Genomic DNA, 26248 nt, shown 5'->3' on the forward strand with positions numbered 1-26248 from the left:
TAAACCATTTTATTGCATTTTAAAATCAATTGAAGCACGTGAAGAATAATTGGTACACATGTCATATTAGAAACTGCTTGCAATAACCAACTTGTATCAAAAACTAACTTGCAGCATACAAGCTACGGCCATAAGTACCGGTAATGAGAATGAAATGCATCACCGAAGAATGCAAGCTACGTCTTTCATTCATTCATTCATTCATTGGTTTATTAGCAATTTTATCAGTTCAATACACCACAAAAATGCGATACAATGAAAAGACAGGAAGATGTCGAAGCGACAAGGAGTAGTCTATGGAATCTGACACCCACCTTGGCCTAGGCGATGTAAAGAGGAGGCATGCACCCTGAATGAAAGTAAAGAAGATAGTATAGAAAAAGAATGCGACAAGAAATCGGGCGGCATATCATGGGAAGCGAGATCGATAGGTCGGTCGTGGTCCGGTAATCTTGAGGATGGACTGTATTTATTTAGTAGTAATTGCTTGTATTTCGACTTGAATGTGGACATGCTCGTTGACTGTCGGATGGCCGGCGGGATACGTTCCACACATCAGGTCCGGCATATTTGATAGAGCGATGATCTTTTCGGTCGATCATATGATATTTGCTCAACTGTCGTTGTTTTAAAGTCCGTTTTTGAAGCATTTTTCTCACAGAGGCATTAACTAGCTTCTGCTTGTTATTGTAATATATATTCACAATGATTTTGTTGCCAATTTCAAAGCTTGATCTCGATGATCATAACATGCAAAGTGCAAAGTCCCCCCCCCTCCCCCCAAATAAAAAACGATGCAAAACTTATTCACTGCGACTAGGGTGAGGGCAGATGATTTTATCAGAACAATCTAGGATAAAAAAATTGGATGAAACAAACACGGCAAGTGGTTCTGCGGGAGTAACCAGTCCCCCACGATCGAGTAAGTCGGAATATCATGAACTTGCTTACAATTTACCCAGCAACTACGCACGACACCGTCTCACTGTAAGGAGATGGAAATGATTCGGTAATTTCAATAGCCACTTCTTCAATGACTTTTTTGAAATGGTAAAAATGACTTGAGCTTGACGTCAATTTTTAGGATGGAACAGAGCAGTATTATCTGTTCAGGATTAGTAACTCTGTTGAACCAACCAGAACCCCCCCCCCCCCCCCACACACACACACATCTGCCTATACCGTGGGAATTGTCAACCAAGCATTAATCAGGTTCAAGAATGAAGCCATATCTTCCGTGAGAGGCAAGTAACTTTAGCAAGCTGCTATAGTCGACTCATAGAATGGAGCAAGAGCTAAGTTGACATTCTGCTTGTTATTGTTTGGATATAACGAGGCATATATCACTTTTGACGCTTTCCGCAAATTCGAATCATTATCATGAGATTCCCTGATTTTGTGAAGATCGCTCCATGCAATAAATCCGCCGGGTGATGATACACCTGAAGAATCAACGGCGAATGAGAATGGAGGAAAGACAAATTTCTTGGCTCGAAAAGTTCTTCCAGTAAATTGTGCTCGGATTTGTCTCATACATTTTCGAGATATTTCGGGAAGTTGAATAATGCACCACGCCACACCTAGTCATCATTGAATTCCATACCGTAGAAAATTACATATTGATTACCCTCTTCTGTATATGGTAGGCTATATAGCTTTCTGGAGTGTGGGACTTGGTCAAATCTTATAAACTGCTCATTTTATCAGACAGCTCAAAATCTTTCAACTGATCATTCTGAAATATCTTTCTCTTCAGTGGTTTTCTGCAAGGGGTCAAAGTCGGGATCAATGAAGGCCGTTGCAGCTCATGCTCCGATCGGATGGTAGGAACTGGTTTTCTATCCAAAATCAGTTTTTTTTTTAACGAAAGCCACAGTCTTTAATGTACTTTGCTTCGAAGTGCAACGCACAAATTACAGAATTCTTCGTTGGCTTCCAATCACGTCCATTCACAAAAGATATCCATTTTTTTGTAACTCCAAATCCTCAAATGGAAATTGAAACTTTTTGTTTAGTTGTCAAATATCCAGCCATACAACCATAAGCACAGCATTTATTGACCATTATCAATTATTTTACCTTAAGCTAAACCTGAGTCACCAAGTATATACAATCAGTCAAAAGTAACTGGAAGAAAGGCCACCAATTCTTCGCCATATACATAATACGCACTGGCACTGTCAGAAAGAATTATTAAACCACTGCATAGCGGTATCCTACGTCACGCTGTAAGCCGGTCAAAACGACAGCTAAACGTTTCCCACTACACTGTATACGGAATATCGTCACTGGAGCATTTGGCTAATCACAGCATCATCCTGAAACATTTCAAACGCGGCGGCGAGCTCAAAAACTTCAACTCAAACTTGGGGGGTCTGCTACAGAGTATTTCAATCGCATTACTCTAGCCTGCCTAATAGTATAAGACGGTAAACACGGCAGCTTAAAACATAGCTGTCAACTTTCAACTCGAAAACTCGCTGCAAAATGCGAAGAGTCCGGTATGAGAAGCGAAATCGAGACAATCGCCGATTGTTACGTTGCGAGTAATCGTCCTATCAAAACTTTCGCCCATTATTACGTCAAGAGTAATCGCGAATTTCTGTTTTGGGACCATCGGCCTGTTAGCTCTTGCAAGTGTAATGTACCAGATAAGGCCGTAAATATCGTAGGCCCCGAATGTGTCAATTTGTCAACTTGAAATGAAACTCACTAAACAACTCAAGTTGATTCGTATCTTAATGTTTTAATTCGGTATAACTCTGATCCTTTTAGAAATTATTTTAATGCGATCTTTTGAATCGACCGTAACCTGAATATTACTGACGCCGACTTTCAGCCAGATCGAATTATTCGCACATTCCGCGTCGCTGTTTTCACACCTATAGAATCAACACCAAGTATAACTCTACAAGAATCAAGAATCACAAGTATGTGTATTATACAGTTATTGTCTTTATCAACTTGAAATCAAACTCTTAACAAAAACACGCAACTTATCATTTGTGAACTCTAGCATTACCAAAAAATCAGGTAGGTCTATTATTGATTGAAAATCCTTGAGTCCTTATTATCAAAAATGTTATAGTGCGGCGTCGGAATCCATTCGCGGGGTGTACTAAAGGTAAATTCAGATAATCCAAAATGAAATATCTCGACTTTGACATAGTCTGAATTGAAATAGATTGACAAACATAACTACCAAGTTTCGCCCAGTCACATTTCGAAATTATACGCATATTGATTTGAAACAAGCAATGAAATATTACAGCTATATTCGCGATCCGACTTTCCGTTTGACAAAGATAGTTTCAGAAATACTATCACTATGATATCTCAACATTTTAACATCTTGCCATACACAAAAGAGTAAAATACAAAAACCTTGTCAAGTCAATCCGTTTGTAACTTACCCAACCAACTCAACAGTATCCTTATGAAAAGTAGACAAGACTACGCGAGTAATCACCACAATCCAAAATCCATAGCAAGTTCGGTTGTATTCATAGTCCGCCAACTCGTATTTTTTTTTTATTCAACTGTAAAAGTCGTTACTATTCTGTAACCTAAAGTAAATACTGCTCGGTGCGCACAACTTGAGATTAACATATGTTTTGAGTATATGATATTTGAATGTCTGACCAACGTAGTTAAGAATTCATTTCTTACGATCGAACACCGGTGTTACATTGAAAGTTATCATGTTGTAAACATCCTTATTAACACATTGGTTTTACATACGAGATTTTGTAATAGTAGATCATGACTTGATTATTAAATTACGACGTAATTAGACCGGGGTTGTGTTGAAAGTTATTACGATACCAACAAACTTTTCAGAAACATTGTTATTAACATATTGATTTGTAAAACTAGACTTACATGTGCGAAATGTTCTTGATTTGAAAGATATTCCATGTTGGTACAAATCACTCTGCGTATTACGGATATCAGAAAATATTTTTACAAATGTAGTTGTTTCCAGTAACCAAGACTAAAGATGAAACAACAATTTCGTTATTCAAACATTGAACACCCGATGCAAAATGCTTTATTGGTCAAATTCGTGACGGCTAATTGAAACGACTACGTATAGAGTCAGTATATCACAATTTCATGTCGTTACTATTGAATCCAGCAATTGATACAATTTGTTGTCGGAGTTGTGACAGGACTTGAAACATATGCACTTTACAGAGTGGTAAAATATCACTTTTGGATATCGAGCATCGTTCGAAGCGTGCGACCAATACTCAATTACATCCACACTCTCTGTCGTAGGCGCTAAATGTAAAAACATTGTGAAGTCTACAGATTTACACTTCAAGGCTTTGATCAGCACAGAAGCGATCTGGAATATCTTCACTGGGCACACCTTATTCTACTACACTTGGGTAATATATAAAACTGATAGCCGTATTAAAATCGAAATATGTCCTACACTGAAATCTACAGAAATCTGTTTGTATTGTCGTTCAAAGTAGTGATACCGATTTGAACCGCCTAAAATAGTTGTCATCATTTAACCAGACTACTGAAAGTCGTTGTCATCACAAAAACAATTTGCATGACGTTTGCTAAATGTATCCTATAGTTAGGCGTACTACAATTATTTGTAAAACACACAGACGATCAGAGAAATTAGAAATCTTCCCATTGTCATTCGTCAAAGTAGATGTAATCATAGTCACTAAAAGAACTTACTTGTATGTGATTGAATCGCCGGTAATTAACTCGCTAAATCAAACCCTATGAAATTCCACTCACTCATCGGCTATGAAACAGCGTCCTTAATCGGTGTAGATCGTTTTACTAAATGTAAATCATATATGTCCATCAGAAAACAATTTTCACTCACTCGGAAATGAAACCAATTTGTTGGTCTCCATTCGATATTTTGTTTGTGTCAAATACTTGGCAATGAACACATTTGAGTGGTTGAGCTTTACATCATCAAGCTGTCATCTGTAAATCGAGATCACATCCGACTTGTAACTGTATCGTTTACCTAACCGAGTTGTATGCGCAGTTTGATATTTTTGTCATTTAGTGATTGGTGAACATACCAAACGATACACATCCACCTCCGAAATATTGCGTTGATCTTAATTTCCATCATCGTGATAATCGAAGTACATTTCTTTCGAATTCGTAACAACCGGCGTTTCTATGACATGATAAATTTTTGACAAGTTATGCTTAGAAGATTGGATGCATACCGCGAAAAATAATATACCACTCATATTGATACTCATATTTCTTGAGTTTCTCCGCTTAATGTAAATGTAAACTCAGCCGTCTTTTAACATCACAAAGACATTTATAAAAAGTAGGCAATCAAACGCTACAAGTTTAACTTTTGTAGGTTGTGTATGATTACCCCACGCAACTCATTTCTTACCGAAGGCATACGAAATATATTCATGTTACACGAAAATACTCGATATTCCCATGCTACGAACCTGTACAATGATTGGTGACGCTTTCAAACTGTTTCGATACCTCAAGACCTTTATTGTCTGAATGGTTGTTCATTTATCTTAATAATCAAATAGTTCAACACAGAACTAGTATTAACAGAAACATCAGAGTTGTTTACACAAAAGTTTGTATGTGTACAGTATATGCGAATATCATGTGTAAGTCCAACACAATTGTGGTATCCATCCGGGTTTAGTTAACACAATTTACGACACCGAGGTCGCCTCTTCTTTCGTAAGACAACAAACCAACCAAGGCTTCAGGATATGTCCATGTCATAGCAATAAATCAGCTACTCCAACAACAGAGTACATATGTTTTCTAGTTACGGTGCTTACATGTTACACACAAATCAATCTACTTTGCTAACAAAAAGTGCTGAGTCATCAAGTGATTGCCCTAGCAACAAAACAGCTAAACGTACTATCATACAAAATGGCCGTTATAGACACCAACGGTACATGGTACAAGTAACAAGTCTCGAGAATCCAGTTATTGAAAAAAACGTGAAAGTGTTTCTCCTGTGCCAAGTCGGTATGTTGACGAAAGCGTCTATTGTAATATCATGATCGATTTGCATTCGTTGGTCACAAAATGTCACTACTCTAAATAATTATTTTTCACTCAAACCCAAACACAGACTTGTCACCATTCGTTTTCATCAAGCACGAGTTCACGAAACCTACTTACTACGACATGAATTGTTATTTTTATGTTGTGTAAATAGGTAATAATTCATTTTAGTAACACTATATCAACATCATCGAGTTGTGTGAATAGATTTACAGGTGGTCTTGTGGTTTTAATCGAAGTACACAGCACGGCCTAATGTAGAGTCATCTCTATTGTACAGCAACTCGGTAATCGAAATGCATTAAAATTTAAACAGCGATCTTGTTTCATCACGCAAAAAATATGTTCACTGTCGCGATACTCTGCACAGGACGTGTAAATCATTTTCACACTCGTAATAGTATCCCAACGGCTACCGGCGACAACGTTTAACAGCACCAACGACACTAAACATACGATACCTACCCAAGTAAAATTTCCATTTTCACCTGGAGGTCGGCCGTTACCTGAGTAAAAATACCATTATTCTTAGGAGATTTATCGTTTAATCAGAGTAACAAAACATTTTCACTTGGGGGTCTATCGTTTCCAAGAGTAACAAGCCCCCTTTCCTTTGGAAATCGATTTTTCCCTGGGTAACAAACCTTTTTCACTTGCAAATATATTTTTCCCCCGGGTAACAAACCTTTTTCGCTTGGAAATATATTTTTTCCTTGAGCAACAAACCATTTTCACTTGGAAATATATTTTTCCCTGAGCAACAAACCATTTTCACTCGGAGGGTCGTCGTTTACCTGAGTAAAAACATTACTTTCCTTTGGAGATCTATCGTTTACCCAGAGTAACAATACATTTTCACTTTGGGTTCTATCATTCCTAGAGTAACAAAACCCTTTTCGTTTGCAAATTTATTTTTTTCCTACAACAACAACAACCCATTTTCACTTGGAAAAATACTTTTACCTAAAGTAACTATCCATTTTCTTTTGGAAATATATTTTCTCCCTGGGTAACAAACCTTTTTCGTTTGAAAAACTATCATTTACCTGAGTACCAATACCGTTTTCACTTGGAAATCTATCTTTTCCCTGGGTAACAATACCATTTTCGTTTTGAAAACTGACCACCACACCGGCCAATTTGATATTTTTGTATATTGTTACAACAGACAGTGATAAAATAGACACCAACAACGACTCCGATACATTTGTGTAATCGCATACTCACATGTTCTGGTGCATCCCATCAAAATCGACGGTTAGCCACACACACACACACACAATAACAATGCGCTATTTCGATATGACTGCGATGTCCGGGTTCGTGCTTTAGATTTTCCAGAATCAATCCGTCTAAAGTTGTAATCCCCCGACTTTGTTAACTGGTTGATACACGGATAACAATCTTCGGAAAATGTAGGAATGCATGCTACCCATCGTGCTAACGATTCCAGGTTACTTGTAAATAATTTTCTTGCTCACCCTATACAGATTATACGTACAGGGATATGTAGCGGTAATCGGTTTGGTCAATACATATCGCCGCATTCAGTATGGTATTACAAACCCAATACAGGTCAGTTCATAACCGGATCCGGATATTCAATGCAAAGCGATAAAGCAGAACCAATGACCAAATGTAATTAAACATGTAGATTCACAACCCTTGATTTTTTTTTTCGTGAAAAATGACAATACATATCGAATATATTTTACGATTGTTCAACCCTACCAAGTATTCACGTAAATATGGTTTATGACATTACATACAATGTGTCGGTGTACAAATGTTGGCTGTTTATGCACACATCGGTATGACCTATAGACAACATCATCATACCCTCCAGGACTTCGTTATTGCATCGCGAGGTCAATAAAATCAATTTTGTATATTCAATCGGTGGCATAGACGACGGAAGGCTTGGAGATCCAATGTAAAATTCAGACAAACAAACGGGTATATTTGTCCATCTTGGTTATTCACTCAACTACCATTGGTGCTCTCGATACAGCGAACGGTACAGTATGCAACGCATATCATTAGAGTGATATATTCACAGGTAAAAATGGGGCCTGGCCACAATAATTGTACGACGCCGATCGTAATTTAATAATCAAGTCATGATCTACTATTACAAAATCTCGTATGTCAAACCAATGTGTTAATAAGGATGTTTACAACATGATAACTTTCAATGTAACACCGGTGTTCGATCGTAAGAAATGAATTCTTAACTACGTTGGTCAGACATTCAAATATCATATACTCAAAACATATGTTAATCTCAAGTTGTGCGCACCGAGTAGTATTTACTTTAGGTTACAGAATAGTAACGACTTTTACAGTGAATAAAAAAAAAATACGAGTTGGCGGACTATGAATACAACCGAACTTGCTATGGATTTTGGATTGTGGTGATTACTCGCGTAGTCTTGTCTACTTTTCATAAGGATACTGTTGAGTTGGTTGGGTAAGTAACAAACGGATTGACTTGACAAGGTTTTTGTATTTTACTCTTTTGTGTATGGCAAGATGTTAAAATGTTGAGAGATCATAGTGATAGTATTTCTGAAACTATCTTTGTCAAACGGAAAGTCGGATCGCGAATATAGCTGTAATATTTCATTGCTTGTTTCAAATCGATATGCGTATAATTTCGAAATGTGACTGGGCGAAACTTGGTAGTTATGTTTGTCAATCTATTTCAATTCAGACTATGTCAAAGTCGAGATATTTCATTTTGGATTATCTGAATTTACCTTTAGTACACCCCGCGAATGGATTCCGACGCCGCACTATAACATTTTTGATAATAAGGACTCAAGGATTTTCAATCAATAATAGACCTACCCGATTTTTTGGTAATGCTAGAGTTGACAAATGATAAGTTGCGTGTTTTTGTTAAGAGTTTGATTTCAAGTTGATAAAGACAATAACTGTATAATACACATACTTGTGATTCTTGATTCTTGATTCTTGTGATTCTTGGTGTTGATTCTATAGGTGTGAAAACAGCGACGCGGAATGTGCGAATAATTCGATCTGGCTGAAAGTCGGCGTCAGTAATATTCAGGTTACGGTCGATTCAAAAGATCGCATTAAAAGAATTTCTAAAAGGATCAGAGTTATACCGAATTAAAACATTAAGATACGAATCCACTTGAGCTGTTTAGTGAGTTTCATTTCAAGTTGACAAATTGACACATTACTTGTATATTCGCATGATTCTTATCATACGACTAAAGTCAACCACGTTCTGAAGTGTCAAAACATATAGCGACCACCAGAAAGTGTCAAATTGTTGGTTCACGAATCACCGCCTGCGACGACTCTGTGACAAACTAGTTACGGAAATATTACCTTGTGAGCGATCGGTATGTCTGTAACACCAAATCATGAGCGATCGCTATGTCTGGAGCATTACCCTGTGAGCGGTCGTAGGATTTTAAAATTATTTCACACCTTTTGAATAAGCGTTCACTTCACAAAGGATTAGGGTTAGAGAAAAAATAAGTGACAATTTGTCGCTATTCAAGTTACCGACACTGACGGTCTGTTATTCGTTACTTATTAAATCTTACGAGCAGTATCAAGTTCTGTGCCAAACTGCTTACGAATATTTCACCGCGTGAGCGATCGATATGCCTGTAACACCAAGTCGCGAAAGATGGTTATGTCCGAGACATTATCTTGTCAGCGATCGCGGGGTTTTGCAAACTATTTCACACCTATTTGAAGTGTTAGTTTGTGAACGCGGCTATTGTTGATATTCGTATCGCCGTCTACGCCGGCTCTCTAGTAAACTAATTACCAAATATTACCTTGCTAGTGATTCCTAGATTCACCAAACTATTTCACACCTTTTTGCTGAAAGTACGACATGTCAACGCAGCCTATACCCGAAAGTACGAATCACCGCCGCATCCATAAGACGCAATAGCCGCATGCCACCTCCGCCATAAGAATAACGATATATTGAAGTCGTAATCACCGTAAACGTTGGGATTACCTCGAATCGGACATATATAATAATTTGAGGTATACACATTAACTAAGAGTCAATCACGTGACTATTTTCCATACCTGATACTTCTTCAACACCGGTCGAGAGATGCATATACCCGAAAGGGGGATTCATGACCGCACCCATAAGAACACATAGCGGATCACCAGAGATCTGCGACCACAAGACACAATAGCCGCTTGCCACCCCCACCATAAGACGCAATAACCGTATGCCACCTCCGCCAAAAGACATAAGAGCCGCTTGCGACCGATCCCTATACTGAAAAGGGTTACCGTGCGACCACAAGACACAATAGCCGCTTGACACCCCCGCCATAAGACAAAAGAGCCGCTTGCCACCCCGGGTTTCCCAGCCGCTTGCGACCCCCGCCGTAAGAAATAAGAGCCGCTCGCCACCCCCGCCATAAGACGCAATAGCCGCTCGCCACCGCACCCATAAGAAATAAGAGCCGCTCGCCACCCCGATTTCCCAGCCGCTCGCCACCGCACCCATAAGAGCCCCTGCCAGGTCACGAGCGATCTACTATACTACTACCGTTGCATGACTGTCATACCGGCATCCAATTGCTGACATTGCAGTACTTGTCCACAATATCGCCTACATAGGGTTAATTCAGTGTGGATGGAGAGAACATCCCTTTATCTATATACAGGCCTGTTTATTTTTGGATATTGGGTTTTATTTTTGGAGATTCTCCAAAAATAAGATTTGAAAACATCTAAAAATAAGCATTTTTTGGATGATTTTTTTTCAAATTTTTTAGTGAAATAAACGAGTCAGAGGAGTGTAAATACTGCTGAAACAACCAGGAAACTCACAAAAACACACGCAAAACAGCATGTGTGTGAGGCAGGGGGTCTCCGAAACGCCAAAAGTAGGCTACATCCACTCACTGGAAGGACCAGAGGCGTGGCGACAAGGGTTGAAGAGGCACAATGGTATGAAATCGTACGAGAGTGGCGCGGGCTGCACCACTGGACTTGTGGCGCAGGCCGAATACCGCCACCTCTACAGCAATCACTTCGTCCACACGATGATGGGACTGAATGGTTACCTCGGACAGCAACCGAACTTGATCCAGGAGATGAAAAGTACGTACCCCAAGTTTGTTGACACCTGTTGGTTCTCAATTAAGAAGATGACCACTGGTTAACTAGACACCGTGCCCTACTCCTCGGAGTTATAAAGGAGAATAGTCCGGCCTGTGCACCTTAGCCGCAGTGGTGGATCCAACTAATCGTCCTCGATCGCATGGCCACGGAACTGAGCACCACCGTCACGAAGCTTCAGGGACTTACCCATCTGATTGTGGAGCAGCAAGAGAAGCTCCATCGCCTGGTCGAACGCCTTCAAGCTCAGTGCCCAGCTGAGGACTGCGACAATGACACCCGCAGCAAGGAAGGTTTTCTGGTTAGAGGGTGCTGGGCTATCAAGTTCACTGAGGCACGCAGCGTGGATGATCAGGGGTGTGCACTGTGCAGTCCTCGACGTTCTCGATAATATCGACGAAGAGGAGAAGCAGTCCACGTTCGAGGCAGCAGGGAGAATTTATTGCAGGGCTCACCGACGGCTTTAGGAAAATTGAAGTTGCCGACAATGAAAGGGTCCTGCCCTGTTTACCACACCAAGTGGTGCAACCTCGTAGGCAGGCCAGAACGAACACTTCTTGCTCTTTTAGATTCTAATATTATCAACGAGAGTGATACATATATATATGCTACTGTAGTTGCAGCTCAGTGAATTGATCGACAAACACCGGGGTGGGCACCTGAGTAGATACAGAATATTAAACACCAATTCCAATCCATATCTCTCCGATACAAAATAGACGTCACTTTCAAGCGCAATAATGACGTGCGCTTGTCAGGAGCAAAGGTTTGGAAGATTGAAGAGTTTGAAACCATCCGACAGTTCTTTGGACCGATATGGTTTGATGTTTCCCACAACTGCGACGGTCGAAGCCGATTTCTCGATAATCAACTGGGAGAAGGCTCTCTACAGGGCGTCACTGACTGATTTTTAATTGGAAGCCATTCTTCAGGCCAAAGACTTTGTGAAGAAAGTATTGGAAAGTTATATCAAGATCATTGATGATGTCGATGTGTTGAAGCACATGAATACATGATAATAACATACTTTCGGTGAAGTTTTCTAGTAGTATTATGGCTTAAAAACACCTTCAATTCTTATTTTTGGAGATTCTCCAAAAATAAAATTTGAAAACATCCAAAACTAGGCTATTTTTGTTACTTTTGGAGAAATCCAAAAATAAACAGGCCTGTCTATATAACAAAAAAGCTAGTTCGATAGCAGCTTCCCAGCAGCAAGTTGTACCTGGTCGCAGCCTGGTATATTATCAGATTCGAAGCTCGATCCTCCAGCAATAAGATCAGAGGAATCATATACTACAAAACATCTGAAGAACATTCATATGAATAAGGGATATCAGTAGCCTACTAAAACAAACGACCTTACTGCAATGTCAAAACGAGCTCATTTTATGACTATTCTCACATTACATATATTCAATAACATTTACCGCATTTCCATACCTTACAGTACATGGACGTCATGATCCTTTACGCCATCAGGTAGCAGAAACTGCTTCAATATATCCATTCTGCCAAGTCTTTTCGTGTACCCTACTCTCTGCTTGAAGCCTGACGAACCACCGATTCAAATTCGAAATTGAAATCAAGCGCGCTCTACCGTAACGAGGGTGGTGACCCCTCTGCGTCACAGGGAAATATGTATATTTTATTGTAATATTACCCTTAAACTTAGAGGTTTGGTCAGTTGAATAACATTATTTTACATATACCATGATTTTATGTGATCTCCAAACCTACCGATGGTTTATGAATGCGAAATTGATAAATAAATTACCAAGCATAAATTTTATTGAAAATAAGCCGCAGTGGCGAAGTGTTACATATAAACGGAGAAATACGCAAAAGCGTTGCGACGATAATGGCCCAATGCGTTTATATGGCCAAAAAGTGTGTCTGTACGCAGAAAAAAGTGTTATGAAGTGTTCAATACGACCTCGCGGATTTACGGTGTAGTGTGCTGAAATCCACATCTACAACAGCGATGGGTTGTGCGTTCGAGTCCGACCAAGGTCGACTCCAAATATCCTACCTAAATGTCGACTCCTGGTCTAGGTTCCTCGTCAGCAAGTGATCCGCGCAAGTGGTGACTTAAAACAGCCAGGATCTTGGAGGTCATACATGTCGGTGGATACCAAATGATAATGAAATGCTGAAAATCTGAAGATTGCATATTTTTGTATGAAATGGATAACAAAACGCATATTCGTGCGTAAACGTAGTAATGCTACACTGACGCCAATACCTATTACAGCAAGTTTACTATCCACCAGCAATAATGGCATTTGTTATTCATGATGAAATTTTTACTACACTCATTTTACACATGGAGATATTCACATCGCCAGCTGTCAAATTCGAAACTGCTACCAATCGCCATTTGACGAAATTTTAATTAACTGAGTAAACTCAATCGAACAGAATAACTATATCGTTTATTCATATACTCGTCCTGCAAAAATCAATACACCAGATTGGCGCGAATTAATCAGTCTTCTCGCCGGGAATTTTTTATGTACATGTCTTTGATTGGCGCATAGTCATTTATAATCATTACGACCAATCATACCTATTACTCTTGATTAGGTGATGTTTGACGAGAATTATTGTGGTTTTAGGATTAGCGACGCAATTCCTATAGCGCAATATCTTAAAATAAACCATCCCAATTGAATGCGTGGGTTGGAGTTATAAGTTTGTATTATTGATGACAAAATCATCGCGATTGATATGTTGGATATAAAATGCATTCGGGAACAGCCAACTCTTGGAAATATTCGCAGACATATTAAAATGATGTCATTTTGACGGGACACATTGTTGTCTACGTATGATCCGATAACCCGAGGTGGTACGTAAGGAAGTATATACTATCACTTTTCCGCTGGACTCCAGTACATAAACTCCCTTGCACTACATACACAAGCGGCTATAATGTTAGGCTAGTTCCACATCTACTTGACAATGCGTACTTTTTTCATACTTAGAAATCGCTATTTTACTTGCATACTTGAGTATCAACGATGGCTATTTGACCACCTCTTGATGATAAATAAAATGATTCAAACATGATTTTAGTGATCAGATTCTACTTTTAATGAACTGTAGCATCCTTCGTCTTCCTGTATCGGCTATTTAGTAATTCAACGGCTGTTGTCATTTACGTTACATAATTATGATACCTACATTGCGGTGTAACAACTTATGTTATTTCTGGCTGCTCGACACCCATGCAAATGCCACATGCCGCCATGAACAAGTAGATGACTACGAAATTACCGACATTACAGCATATAACCCATACCCTGCCAGCATAGATCTAACATAATTTGCTAATTTTTGATATATTAGTAGATTGATTGGTAGGATTATGGTACGACGAAGACTTGTTGTATATCAAACGATTGCAGCGTTGTTAGTATGTCACGAATCACGTGATTGCTACCGTACATAAAAATGCGTCGAATGCCGCACGCATGACTTCGTTAAGACGGCATGATTGGAAGCAAGCTGTTAATAGTGGGCTGTCTGCGTGCGTTTTCCGCCACGGCGCGTTTCGACAAAACCGCGAAAGTTAGAATGTGTCCTGCGCCCAAGTCTCGTTTTATATCCCACAAAGCATTAGAATGGCTAGCTCCGTTAAGCAAATATCCCTTTCTCGACCCATTCGATGAAAACATCTTGATGGGATTTGCGGCAGACTGCGACGAGATTATCGCAATTGCGGCAGTGTCCGCGGCATCCGCAGCTTTCGGACCGTGGAAAAGGACATCTGCCGGAGAAAGAGCGACCATCTTACGGAAATGGTGTGATTTAATGATTTCCGAAAAGGAACGTGTAGTGGAAGTTATTACGCTTGAGAATGGGAAACCAGTCTCATAGGCTATGTGCGAAGTGCAATGCGCCGCTGATAACCTATTACTATGCCGAAGACTGTACAAAAATGATCGAATCGCCTATTTCTGCAGAATCGAGCAGGTTAACTATGATGAAAAAGCGACAACCTATGGGAGTCGTATCGGTATTGACTCCGTGTGACTCACCCATCGCGATCCCCGCTAGAATACTGGCGTCGGCGCTAAGCGCAGGGTGTACTGTAGTACTTAAGCCGTCAGATAAGACACCATTTTTCGCTTGCTCTAGCACGGCTAGCCCAAAAAGCGGGAATTCATCGTGGTGTCCTTAATGTCGTACCCTGCAGCAGACCGAATATACCGTCTGTTGGAAATCTGCTCTGTACACATCCCTCAATCAGGTGTGTGTCCTTCACCGGATCGGGTGTTTTAGGTACAGAAATTTCTAGGCAGGCGAGACTCACGGGAAAACGGGTATGCTTGCAAAATCGTGTCAGCACTTCCTTCCTAGTGTTAAACTCCTGCGACCTGGACAACGCCGTCTAGAGCAGTGGTTCCCAACCTTTTTCGACCGATCGCCCCCTTTTCAAGGTCAACACTGATCATCGCCCCCCAAATTTTGTGCACCGATAATTGGGCATACAGACTGTAATCACCAGCGAGTTGACTAAAAAAAGGTCATCTTTCTCCGCTCAGAGCTGAAAATAACGTTTTTTCTCTCCAAATTGCTAGGTGGATGACTAAAAAAAAAAAAAAAAAGGTCAGCCGTTTTGACGCGTCATCGCCCCCTTCGCTATTTTCGCCCCCCATCGCCCCCTTTGTCCATTTTCGCCCCCCTATCGCCCCCTTCGTCATTTTCGCCCCCCTAGATCGCCAAATCGCCCCCTGGGGGGCGATATCGCCCACGTTGGGAACCACTGGTCTAGAGCATGTTCGCGAGTATATTCCTCAGTTCGCGCCAAACGTTCGCGGGTGCAAACCATATTTTTGTGCAGTCCAACGTTCACGACGAATTTGTGTCACAGCTGACGAGCGTTGTTAACAGAGAGCTTGTTGTTGGCGATGTTTTTGAAAGCGGAATAAATTTTGGGCGGTTAATAAATGAGACATCACGTACAAGACTAGAAAAGTGCGTTGACGAAGCAGTTCATTTCGGTGGCGTTGTTATGACCGGAGGGACGATCAGTTCGGCAGAGGATATTTCTGAGCCAATCATCATTAAAAATTGCAACATGTCAATGAAACGAGTGGTCAGCGACACGTATGGGAGATTAATTACTATTTTCAATTACGACACAGAGGACGACTGTATCGAACTGATCAATCAGCTAAATATCGGCGAATTTCGAAGTCGCGTGTTTCCGCTGATCCGAATGAGTATTGGAGAATCGCAGAGAAATTGCATTGCAGTCTGCTGGAGTTGAGTGGAAGTCCGCACAAATCAGTCGGTCACAGCGTCTGCGGCGACTGGGGTGTTGCTCAGGAAGAGTCTTTCGAAAGTGCGGATGAATTTGTGAATATTAAGCATATGTACATTGGATTTGGGTAAAATTTTAACTTGAGGCCCACGGGTGAAATCTCATTGAATATACAATTATAATATATCAGTGTCTACACATTTTAATCGACAGTGTGCGTTTGAATCTTCGCTGTGAATTTTGCAGCCCATTTCTGCAAAACTATTTGTAATTGCTAATCCCAACGAAAATAGCAACATAACTTTGTGAAAGACAAGTTTTGATTAATAGCCAATGGAACTTCTAAATACGGCGCAGGTACTATTGTGATAGTTTAGCGTCAAGTCTCAGTGGAAATCAATTTTTGTAATCGAACTGCATATTTTTATTCTGGGCCGTCTAGGCAATGTGCCACTAGACGTTGCTTGCGAGTTAAAATAATCAATATTGACATAGACTGGGACGATTCACCATTCACCATTCTTAGTGGGTGGCGAGATAGCGCAGTGGTATAATCCGCGGCTGCAACACCAATGGGTGCGGGTTCGAGTCCGACCGAGGTCGACTTCCGAATTCCGACACCTAAGTGTTGGAGGTTTACCTAGGCTCCTCCTCGCCACCTCATCCGCGTCAGCGGTGTCTTACAAAAAGCCTAGAGGTGGGCCGTGCTATAAGTCGGCAGTTACGGAAAATAAGAAGAATATCGGCCTGGTGTAAATGACCATAGTAGTCGACAAACACCATGAATACCCCAAAAACAAACAAACAAACCATTCTTAGTGAAATATATTTCCTGGTATTGTGTACCACTCCGAAATATGTTGGCAAACCAACAGTGTCTACGTAGTCATCAATATCTGTTAGATCATGCGTACTGTAGGAATGCTGCTAACGTTCGTGTGCGGTATGCGAACTTTAATATTTCTGAGGTTTCTGAGGCATTGTAAACCTACCTTGAGACGTTTTACGTGCAGTCGCCTCGAAATGAGTGCCATCGGCCGCTGGGTGGGGGTTCGACCTTGCCAAGGATGGTTCGATTGGATGGCGTTGATGAAAGCGACGGTGAGATTATATAGAAGAAACATTATGCACCATAAAAATCTGTTTGGATTTCTGTAAATGGATAGCTGTATATGTGCGATAAGAATAGCTATCTAAACATGGAGTCACGCCGTTCGGGGCATCACAAGACATAGTTCACCGGAAATCGTCAGCAACGCTGAACGTAGATTTTCATCGTAATACCACGACTAGTCTGTTAACCAACCAATCGATCACTCCACAAACAGGCTTATCAGTCAAAAAGATTGATTCAACGCAGTTTCTCCCGTACCATGCGGGCGAGGTGTTTGTTGCACCACAGCGAGGTACGTTTACTTTGGAAGAAAAATTACATATTATTCAAATTTAATCCTTACAAGTACGGTTAGTTACATGGTGTCAAGCGAAAAAGGTTGCATTACCCCTAATTGGTATTGTCTTAATGGACTGGCTTTTCTCAAAACTTGGACAGTGTTTGTTTATTTTGAGGTATTCATGGTGTATGTCGACTACTATAGTCATTTAAACGAAGCCGATATTTTTCATTTAATTCCGCAACTGCCGACTTATAGTACAGTGTACCAACTGCTGGATTTCCAAAATGCGCAACTATTACTCCAATCCGCAAGGTCGTATTGAACACTTCATAACACATTATTCCGCGTACATACACACTTTTTGGGCACATAAAACACATTGAGAAAATATCGTCTCAGCACTTCTGCGTATTTCCCCGTTTATATGGAACACATCACCATTGCGGCTCACTTTGAAAAAATTATGCTTGGTAATTTATCATCAATTTCGCATTCATAAGCTATTGGCACGTTTGAGAATCACATAAAATCATGGCATATGTAAAATAATAATATTCAACTGACCAAACCACTACGTTTAAGAGTAATATATCAATAAAATATACATATTTCCCTGTGACGCAGAGGGATCACACCACTTTCGTTACGGTAGAGCGCGCTCGATTTCAGTTTTCCATTTGAATTGGTGGTTCGCAGCACTTCTAAGTGGTCAACGTTGGATCACATTTCGTGTTCAATTCTCCGGGTTGAGCAACACTTCTAAACTTAGAGTTATAGAACTAGAACTAAAATCCTCACTACAATTACAATTAACAACTAGATTTACTTATCAAGCAACTCATTAATTATATTTTATCGATAACCAATGGATTTTCCACATATACATCAGTCGTATAAGTTTGAGATTGGAGTGGTCTCGACGCCCAAAACCCGCCTCTCACCTCCCTAATACTGTCGCGGGCCGCGGGCCGTAGTTTACCCATCCTATCTCTAGTTCATGACACAGCAGGCTAAGCAGCTGCATTGCGAAGTCCAATAATGCACTCTGAACCGAGCATGATCAGTCTACGTTTTGTTTTTAGGTGGAATAGGACCAATGTTCGTCATGAACTCCTGCAATGTACAATGTGTTCGGTTGACATGGATATATTGGTTTATACAGAATCGCCGATCCATCATCGATCCCAGCACTGCATATTTAGTAGTCCAGTCAGGTTCAACAATATAATTAGAGTCGAAAGCATCGCATACATCTCTATATTTTAATTGGCAAGCACTACTGAGAAAGCGATGAAGTGATCAAATAGTAAGAAAACAGTATCCTATGTATAGAACAGGGCGACAGAAAATAAAATTGGGTCACGCAGTTCAACGATATTTGACGCAAGGTGGCGCGACTAGGCTTATATAAAAGTGAGATTGAGAATTGATGATTGCTGGCATCTTTCAGCATGCAAATCTCTCACTGCGGTAATGATAATGACTATGTGACTTGATATGGAGGAATTTCAAATGCACCATCGTTTCGTATAACCGAATATCTCAATGTCTTCGGCGGGGTTCGTACTGCTCCTCTCGTTCCCTGCAAATGTAATGGAAAAGTAAATGCATAGGCTAACTCTTATAATATCACAGAGACACACACACACAAACACAACATATGTCAGTGATATCGCGATATAAAATGTACCTAAATAAGGCATCGTCTGTACTGTGGAACATTCGCTATTCATTTTGATACTACACCAGTGGCGGCTCGTCCTATAGGGCAACTGGGGCATTGCCCCACCTAAAATTATGTTCAATAACAATTTAACCATTTATAGACGCACGGCGCTCAATATATATCGAGATCACACCGAAACCCGCGTTCTTCTATTGCTTTCGCTTGCAAATGCCCATACATAGAGAAGTCTCTGCGAAAATCGAATTATCTTCTGTGTTTTCGCTTTGTGAATGCCTAGCCGGGGCTTGCCCCGGTAGCGCTCATAACAAGCTTTCACTATCTATTCTCTCAAAGCCGCGCACAATCAAGAAACGGTGATATACTCTCTCCTATTCGTAAAATGGCCGAGCAACCGGGACATATATGCCTGTCGCCCCTAAGGTGTGATGTAACAATCGTATCTATATCTGAACTCGGATACCGTGATATGCGTTGAGTCGACCTTTGCTGGTATAGGTCGATTTTGATGGTGTTTCACACCATGATAATTCTTGAAACTTGGTATGTCATGTCGTGATGGTGGTATTTAACACTGTCCTAAGTTTCAGGGTTTCTACTCAAAGTTTAGGGTAGTAATTCCGTTTCCAAAGTCGAGTGTGTGCTAATCCGTCATGTATCGCAAACATATTTCACGCAACGCCGGTATTGGTCTCCATTTATTTTAACGATGCTCCTTAGCTAGATCCGTCATGAGCTTTTACATGGTATGTCTTGATTTTAGTATCGAACGCTGTGCCAAGTCTCAAGGTTGGCACTCAATGATTAGGGCAGCAATTTCGTTATCAAGTTCGAGTATGGTAGAGATGTGCGCTGATCTGACACTTAGCCTACCTAACGCATTGCGGATTTCACGCAAAAGCCGGTGTATCTGTGTTCCATACTGAGATAGGTGATGAGATGATGATATCATGAAACAGTTAACTAACATCCTCGGTTTGCATTCAAATATTTAGTTTTATTTTATATTCTCCAATGTCAATTTCACCGTGGAATGGTGGCCTTCGGGCCATTTGCTCACAATTACAACCCATGTCAAGCGCGATAGCTGTTTCGTTTTCGATGGCGGCTAACAGCTTATCGCTTGATAAGCCTATTCCTCAGTAAATTTTACGCAAAATTCGGCGTTGATCAATTCGTATTAATTCGACAGTGTACCATACCGAAAACGGTCATGAGGCTACTTCTCGATGATTTCATGTAACAGTGTACCAAGTTTTCGGCTTTCATCCACGTATTTATTCAGTAATATATTTTCCGAAGGCGATTTTGCAGCAGACATATAGACAGTAGACACTATAGACCGTAAGCCGTATGTGTCGTGTGACAATCTCCAGCCTCAAGGTCAAAATCTCCCAAGCTGTACCGGGACCGAATTTCCGAGGCTGCTATCCGTAGTTCTTCAGAATGATGTTTTGGATTCAATATGACATTTCCTTGTCCAATCTATGAGATAACAATTGCGTATGTGTCCGAACTCGTTGACCTTTCCAGTAAGGCATACGCAATCTCTCGATTTATAGTCATTTCCATTTCTGCAGATAAGTAGTCAGGTCAAGTGCGAACATGAATCCTGTTGAATCTTTGCTTCGTACGCCGTTTAGCCAGCTGCCTTTAGAGCAAAAATTAGAGGTAAAGCGACTAGGTCCGTATCAGCCTAGAAATTGCCCATTGGTCCAATCGTACGCCGGAGGAAAACGCACTCGTGCCTTTTCTTCAGCGCATTTCGATAAAAATGAATGGCTTACTTATAGCGAGGATAAAAACGCCTTGTTTTGGTTTTACTGTCTTTTATTCGACAGTGCCGGTACCGGAAGCAGTGTCTCTTGTTGGAACAAAATTGGTTATCGCGATCTGAAGCATTTGTCAGAGCGTGTGAAAGCGCACCAAAAATCCAAAAATCATTGTTTACGGGAAATTCATGTGACCATCATGAACGTTGAAAAACGCTACTGTGACGTCATATTGATAACAAGTCGCTTGCGGCCCTTGCCCCACCACCCGATATTGTCACGAGCCGCCACTGTACTACACCCTGACTAATATTCCGCATGAAAAGCTGTAGAATAAAATGTGAAAGATCGTTTCAGCAACGTATCCACAATAGCTAAGCCATGCAGTAATATAGAAACAGCATTCCGTGCACTACGAATGTATTTGCAATTTGACTGTACCACAGTAGGGATGCTGTGTGGGGAATTCCTATACCTGCTGCGATATAGACCGTAACAATTTACCCGGCTTTGATTCTTGCACGTTTTAATACTCAACGCGATTCTTGATCTTCGTCGCGGAATAACGAAGCTCACTCTCTTCCGTTTGCACTCAAGCTTTAGCGATACAACTCGAGATGAGGTAGCAGACACGGAAGCATACGTAATCGATTTGGATGCGTTCAGACATTGGTCTTTCTTCGGAAACCTACGAAGTGTTAGAATACATTTATAAATACTTTCCGCAATCTCAAATGCGAGATTGAGTAAGCTATAGTTATACCTGTATAACATTCTCCCAGCTGATATGTTCTCCATTTTCCATCTCCCGTGTATATCTTCGATGATGCGCTTCTCTATAAATATCCTCAGTAACTTGATAGCCTTTTCCTTCGTGACCAATCCAGCGCAACGCTGCTGCCTGTTCAACACAACGCACAAGTCTTTAATGGCACGGTTGGCCGTAAAGCAATGCTCATCATCATCATTGATGTCATATGTCATGTCATATGTCCGCGTGTGCCTTCTATGCCGTCCGCAGCGAGCCTTTGCGCGAAATCCATCCACTATTTCGTTCCACATTCGTGTAGCTTTGAATGCATCGTTGTTGCGTTGCGTAGTTGAGACTTCGCTCGATGCGGTGGTTTCAGTCTGAGACGCCATTACTTCGATTAGACGTCGGGTTGTCTCTATTCCCCAGAATAACTTGAATGTGACTGTAATCATTTTACTGACAGTGAAATATATATGGCAATACAGTTGAGCTTTCGCACACATAATTTGAAACTGTGTTGTGGATTGGCGCGCACATTATACATCACATTTTCAAGATAGATCGCAATGTGCGATTCTGCGGTACACATCGATACCCGGCTTCCTATCTACTTATACAGCAGTATGTGTCTGTTAATTACAATTCTTATCAGCAGGTGTCATCATAGGTCAGGGGTGGGCAAACTTTTGAGCTCGCGGGCCGCATTCAACATCTGAATCCATTCGCGGGCCGCACTATATAAAATTGGGATTATAAACCAAAACGCAATATTGGTATTTGATTATATAGTGATGACATGGAGATAGTATATGTGCTTATTAAAAAAAAAAACATTGCTTTGGTGATATCTTACACGCGTCAGAAACACAGTCGCGAGATTTCATAGGCTGACCGACCTCAATAACCAACTTGTCAAAACTATAGAGATGAAAGTCGGTTATCCCGATTCTTAGAACAGGATTGAAATTTAAATCTGTGAGCAACGATCTGTTCATACTGATTCCACTTTTGCCTAAATTCCAGAACACACAATGCTGACAGCATCATAACCATGTTTTCTTCAAACACGCAGGTGTAGATAAAATAATAGTACCCCAATTATACGCATACACAGAACGAATCTACCTCTAAGACTCGAGCGAATCGTTTTTATAAGCAAATTCCTGAAATAATTAAAACAGGAGTAGCCAATCTGAAATCTCACTCGCGATCCGAATTATGTCAATCTCGTTTAGGATTTCTGTGATGTTTAGCAGTTGAAACCTTTTAAATTGTGTGGGCCTTAAGATCGGGCTGTCGCGCAGCAAAATTTAAAATAAAAAATAATATAGGAAATATTAACCTTGGAACAGTGGTTCTCAAACTTTTTAAGACACGCCCCCTTATGATGGTGAAAGATTTCGCGCACCCCTCATCGTCATATCACAAAACGCAGCCAGGATGCTAGCAAACCTAATGAATAGTTTGTTGACATGGAAGGTTACGACTGTGGATGAGAGATTTTAAGATGTGAAATTCATACAAAATACAGAGCAATAACTATGAATTATGAATATGAATTGTATGTAAATCGCGCCTAGCGCGAATTTTTTTTTAGTTGAGCTTAGCTGCACGCCCCCAGGGGGTGCCCCCGGTTTGAGAACCACTAAATTATCATGGTGAAATATACTAAGAAAAAGTTTAATCAAGTGCCTGCATTATTTCGATTTTTAGTAGGCATTTTATCTATATTAAAAAAAAAAAGTTTCTTTAGACTCTCGCGGGCCGCACAGAACCGTGTTGCGGGCCGCATGCGGCCCGCGGGCCGTAGTTTGCCCACCCCTGTTCTAGGTGAACCTTGATATCGTAAGATAACAATGTAGGGGGACTCAATACGGAGAAAGTTCAGTATGAATGCCGCTGTGTTTGTGTATCTCGGTATGCTACGAATAAACTGAGATATTTTCAGCCCAGAATGTATATTTTCAACGTGATGGGATGGTTTTCGGTCGTGATTTGAAATTTAGGTTGGATAAAAATGCGTTCGATATGTTATGACTCGGTCAGTGATGAGCTATATGTTTATTACAACTTCAGTATTCACTTTAATCTGATCGTGGATATGCGTACTCACGATGTGCGATTGATGGTGAACGGAAGTACTTAGTCTCCGCGGAAATGAAAGTGTGAATTTAGACAAGGCGTGGTGAAGTGTGACATCCGACAGTGTTTCGAATCGTTGCAGGCCTCGCTTCATCTGTCAAACTATCAATGCGTTGGATTACATCCTGTGTATTGGGTTGATCAATCGACCTTTGTGTATTCAATCGTCCACTGTGTTGTGAACAATGAACAGTCTGAGCACACACACCGCCAACGGAACTTATTCGTGCATCAAGCCTATTGCGTACTGTCCACAACCGTAACTTTTGTTGAGGAAATACCAGTGTTGGGACCAAGTCACTACCTTCGAGTCACGAGTCATTTCGAGTCATCGCAGATTTTGACTCGAGTCAAGTCAAGTCAATCGATTTTCGAAAGTGACTCGAGACAAGTCAAGTCACTCGATTTTTGAAGGTGACTCGAGTCAAGTCGAGTCAAGTCAAGTCAAGTCACGAGTCAAGTCACAATTCAAGTCAGGTTGCCTTTTCGAAGTATGAGGCATGATTACGTCATTGCATTTTGCTAGCTGTCTGAAATACAGATTGCGTGGTCATTGACTCTGAACCGTTGAACGAATATAGAGTTAAATATACAAGCAAGAAGGCGCTATATCGCTCACATATACATAGAAATGCTGAACCACTGAAGTAATTACATAGCCTTAATTTAGTTACCAGCCAAAATAGAGACTATAGAAACGAAGTAATAAGATGCAATGCATTACCAATTTACAAATTGATATGATACTATTCGAGTCTGCGCCAATGGTTGATGACTATATTAACTATATTCGAATTCAATTTCAACGAAACAAGAGGTATAGCTAAGGTATAAGAACAGAGAACAGAATTATACATTTTGCTATTGAATTACTCTACTATACTAGTTTACGACAGCGTAAGCTGTACGCTTTGATCACTTCATTTGTGGTCAATTTATTTGTGAGAGAACAATGGAGTTTCACTAAAACGCACGATCATTGAATGATTGGTCGCTTGGACGGGTTACACCAGCGTTTCGCGAACAATCCGACCATATGCAAGATAGAGTGATTTTATCGACATCGATTGCTTGATGACTTGAAATTGACTCGTGAATTTTGCTTCGAGTCACGAGTCAATCCGCTTTTCTGATACGCCGAGTCAAGTCAAGTCAAGTCATTTTAGCAAAGTGACTCGAGTCAAGTCAAGTCATACGAAAAAGGTGACTCGAGTCTGACTCGAGTCAAGTCATGACTCGAGTCATCCCAACACTGGGAAATACTAGAGATGCATTGATGCGGATCCATTCCTGTTCGATAACATGGAGCCCTGATCGTTACCGAACCCAGATTCTATCTCGAATATTACGTTCGGGCCTAAAATTAACCTGCACAAGGTTGAGCAGGATTCATTGAGCATCTATTGCCAGTGTCAGGTCGCTACTGTCGTAGATTTTTCTTTACTTGCATCATGGCAATACATTGAAATGTGCCATTACGGATTTTACAAAATTTTTGTGCAATGCCGAAGTCAGCCGACTTGATACAAATCATCGAATTAAACAGAACGTCACGTTCATGCAGTAAAAATTTAGAATGCTGTACTGAACCGGATCAGACAGTCGGGCAAAAATGTGAATCCAGATATGATCCTTTTAGAAAATAAACTTGTCGGATTCCAGTCAGGTGTGAATCCAAAGCCTAATCGTGTTCATCTCTAGAAGATATATTGTTTATGAAATTTGCATCATTACGTTGGGGTACTCGTTTGTTGCCTTGCATGCCTCTTATTGACATGTTTCAGGCGAAGGCTGATGTCTGGTTGAAGGAATTCATCAATTCGTACCGACTCCTGCTTATCTTTTACTTTGATCGTAATCTTGTGACGTTTTTCCATTTTGAAAGTAATATTAAACTGAATCTACAAATTATACACTTAGGATATTCCACGTTAAACTTTTGGTGTCATACCATTTCTCCACTACTGAGACGATGTAAGATGTTGAGAATGCCTTTCTTGTTTTTTTTTTCTCCACGCGAAACGCTGATAGTAGGAT

The 26248-nt window shown here is 40.6% G+C and overlaps 1 protein-coding gene across 1 annotated transcript; it reads right to left on the reverse strand.

The window, feature by feature from the left end:
* Positions 1 to 19100: 19100 nt before the first annotated feature.
* Positions 19101 to 23855, reverse strand: LOC145435702 (uncharacterized). The gene is made up of 3 exons (XM_080312995.1): positions 22079 to 23855; positions 21820 to 22003; positions 19101 to 19441 (listed from the first exon to the last, which is right to left on the reverse strand). The coding sequence occupies exons 1-3, from the start codon at positions 22570 to 22572 to the stop codon at positions 19343 to 19345; spliced, it is 777 nt and encodes a 258-aa protein (XP_080169121.1). The 5' UTR covers positions 22573 to 23855; the 3' UTR covers positions 19101 to 19342.
* Between the last annotated feature and the right edge of the window lie 2393 nt (positions 23856 to 26248).

Source organism: Botryllus schlosseri, chromosome 3 (assembly GCF_051294905.1).
Source record: "Botryllus schlosseri isolate E-star chromosome 3, Bs_hap1, whole genome shotgun sequence".
In the NCBI taxonomy this organism is placed as follows: Eukaryota; Metazoa; Chordata; class Ascidiacea; order Stolidobranchia; family Styelidae; genus Botryllus; species Botryllus schlosseri.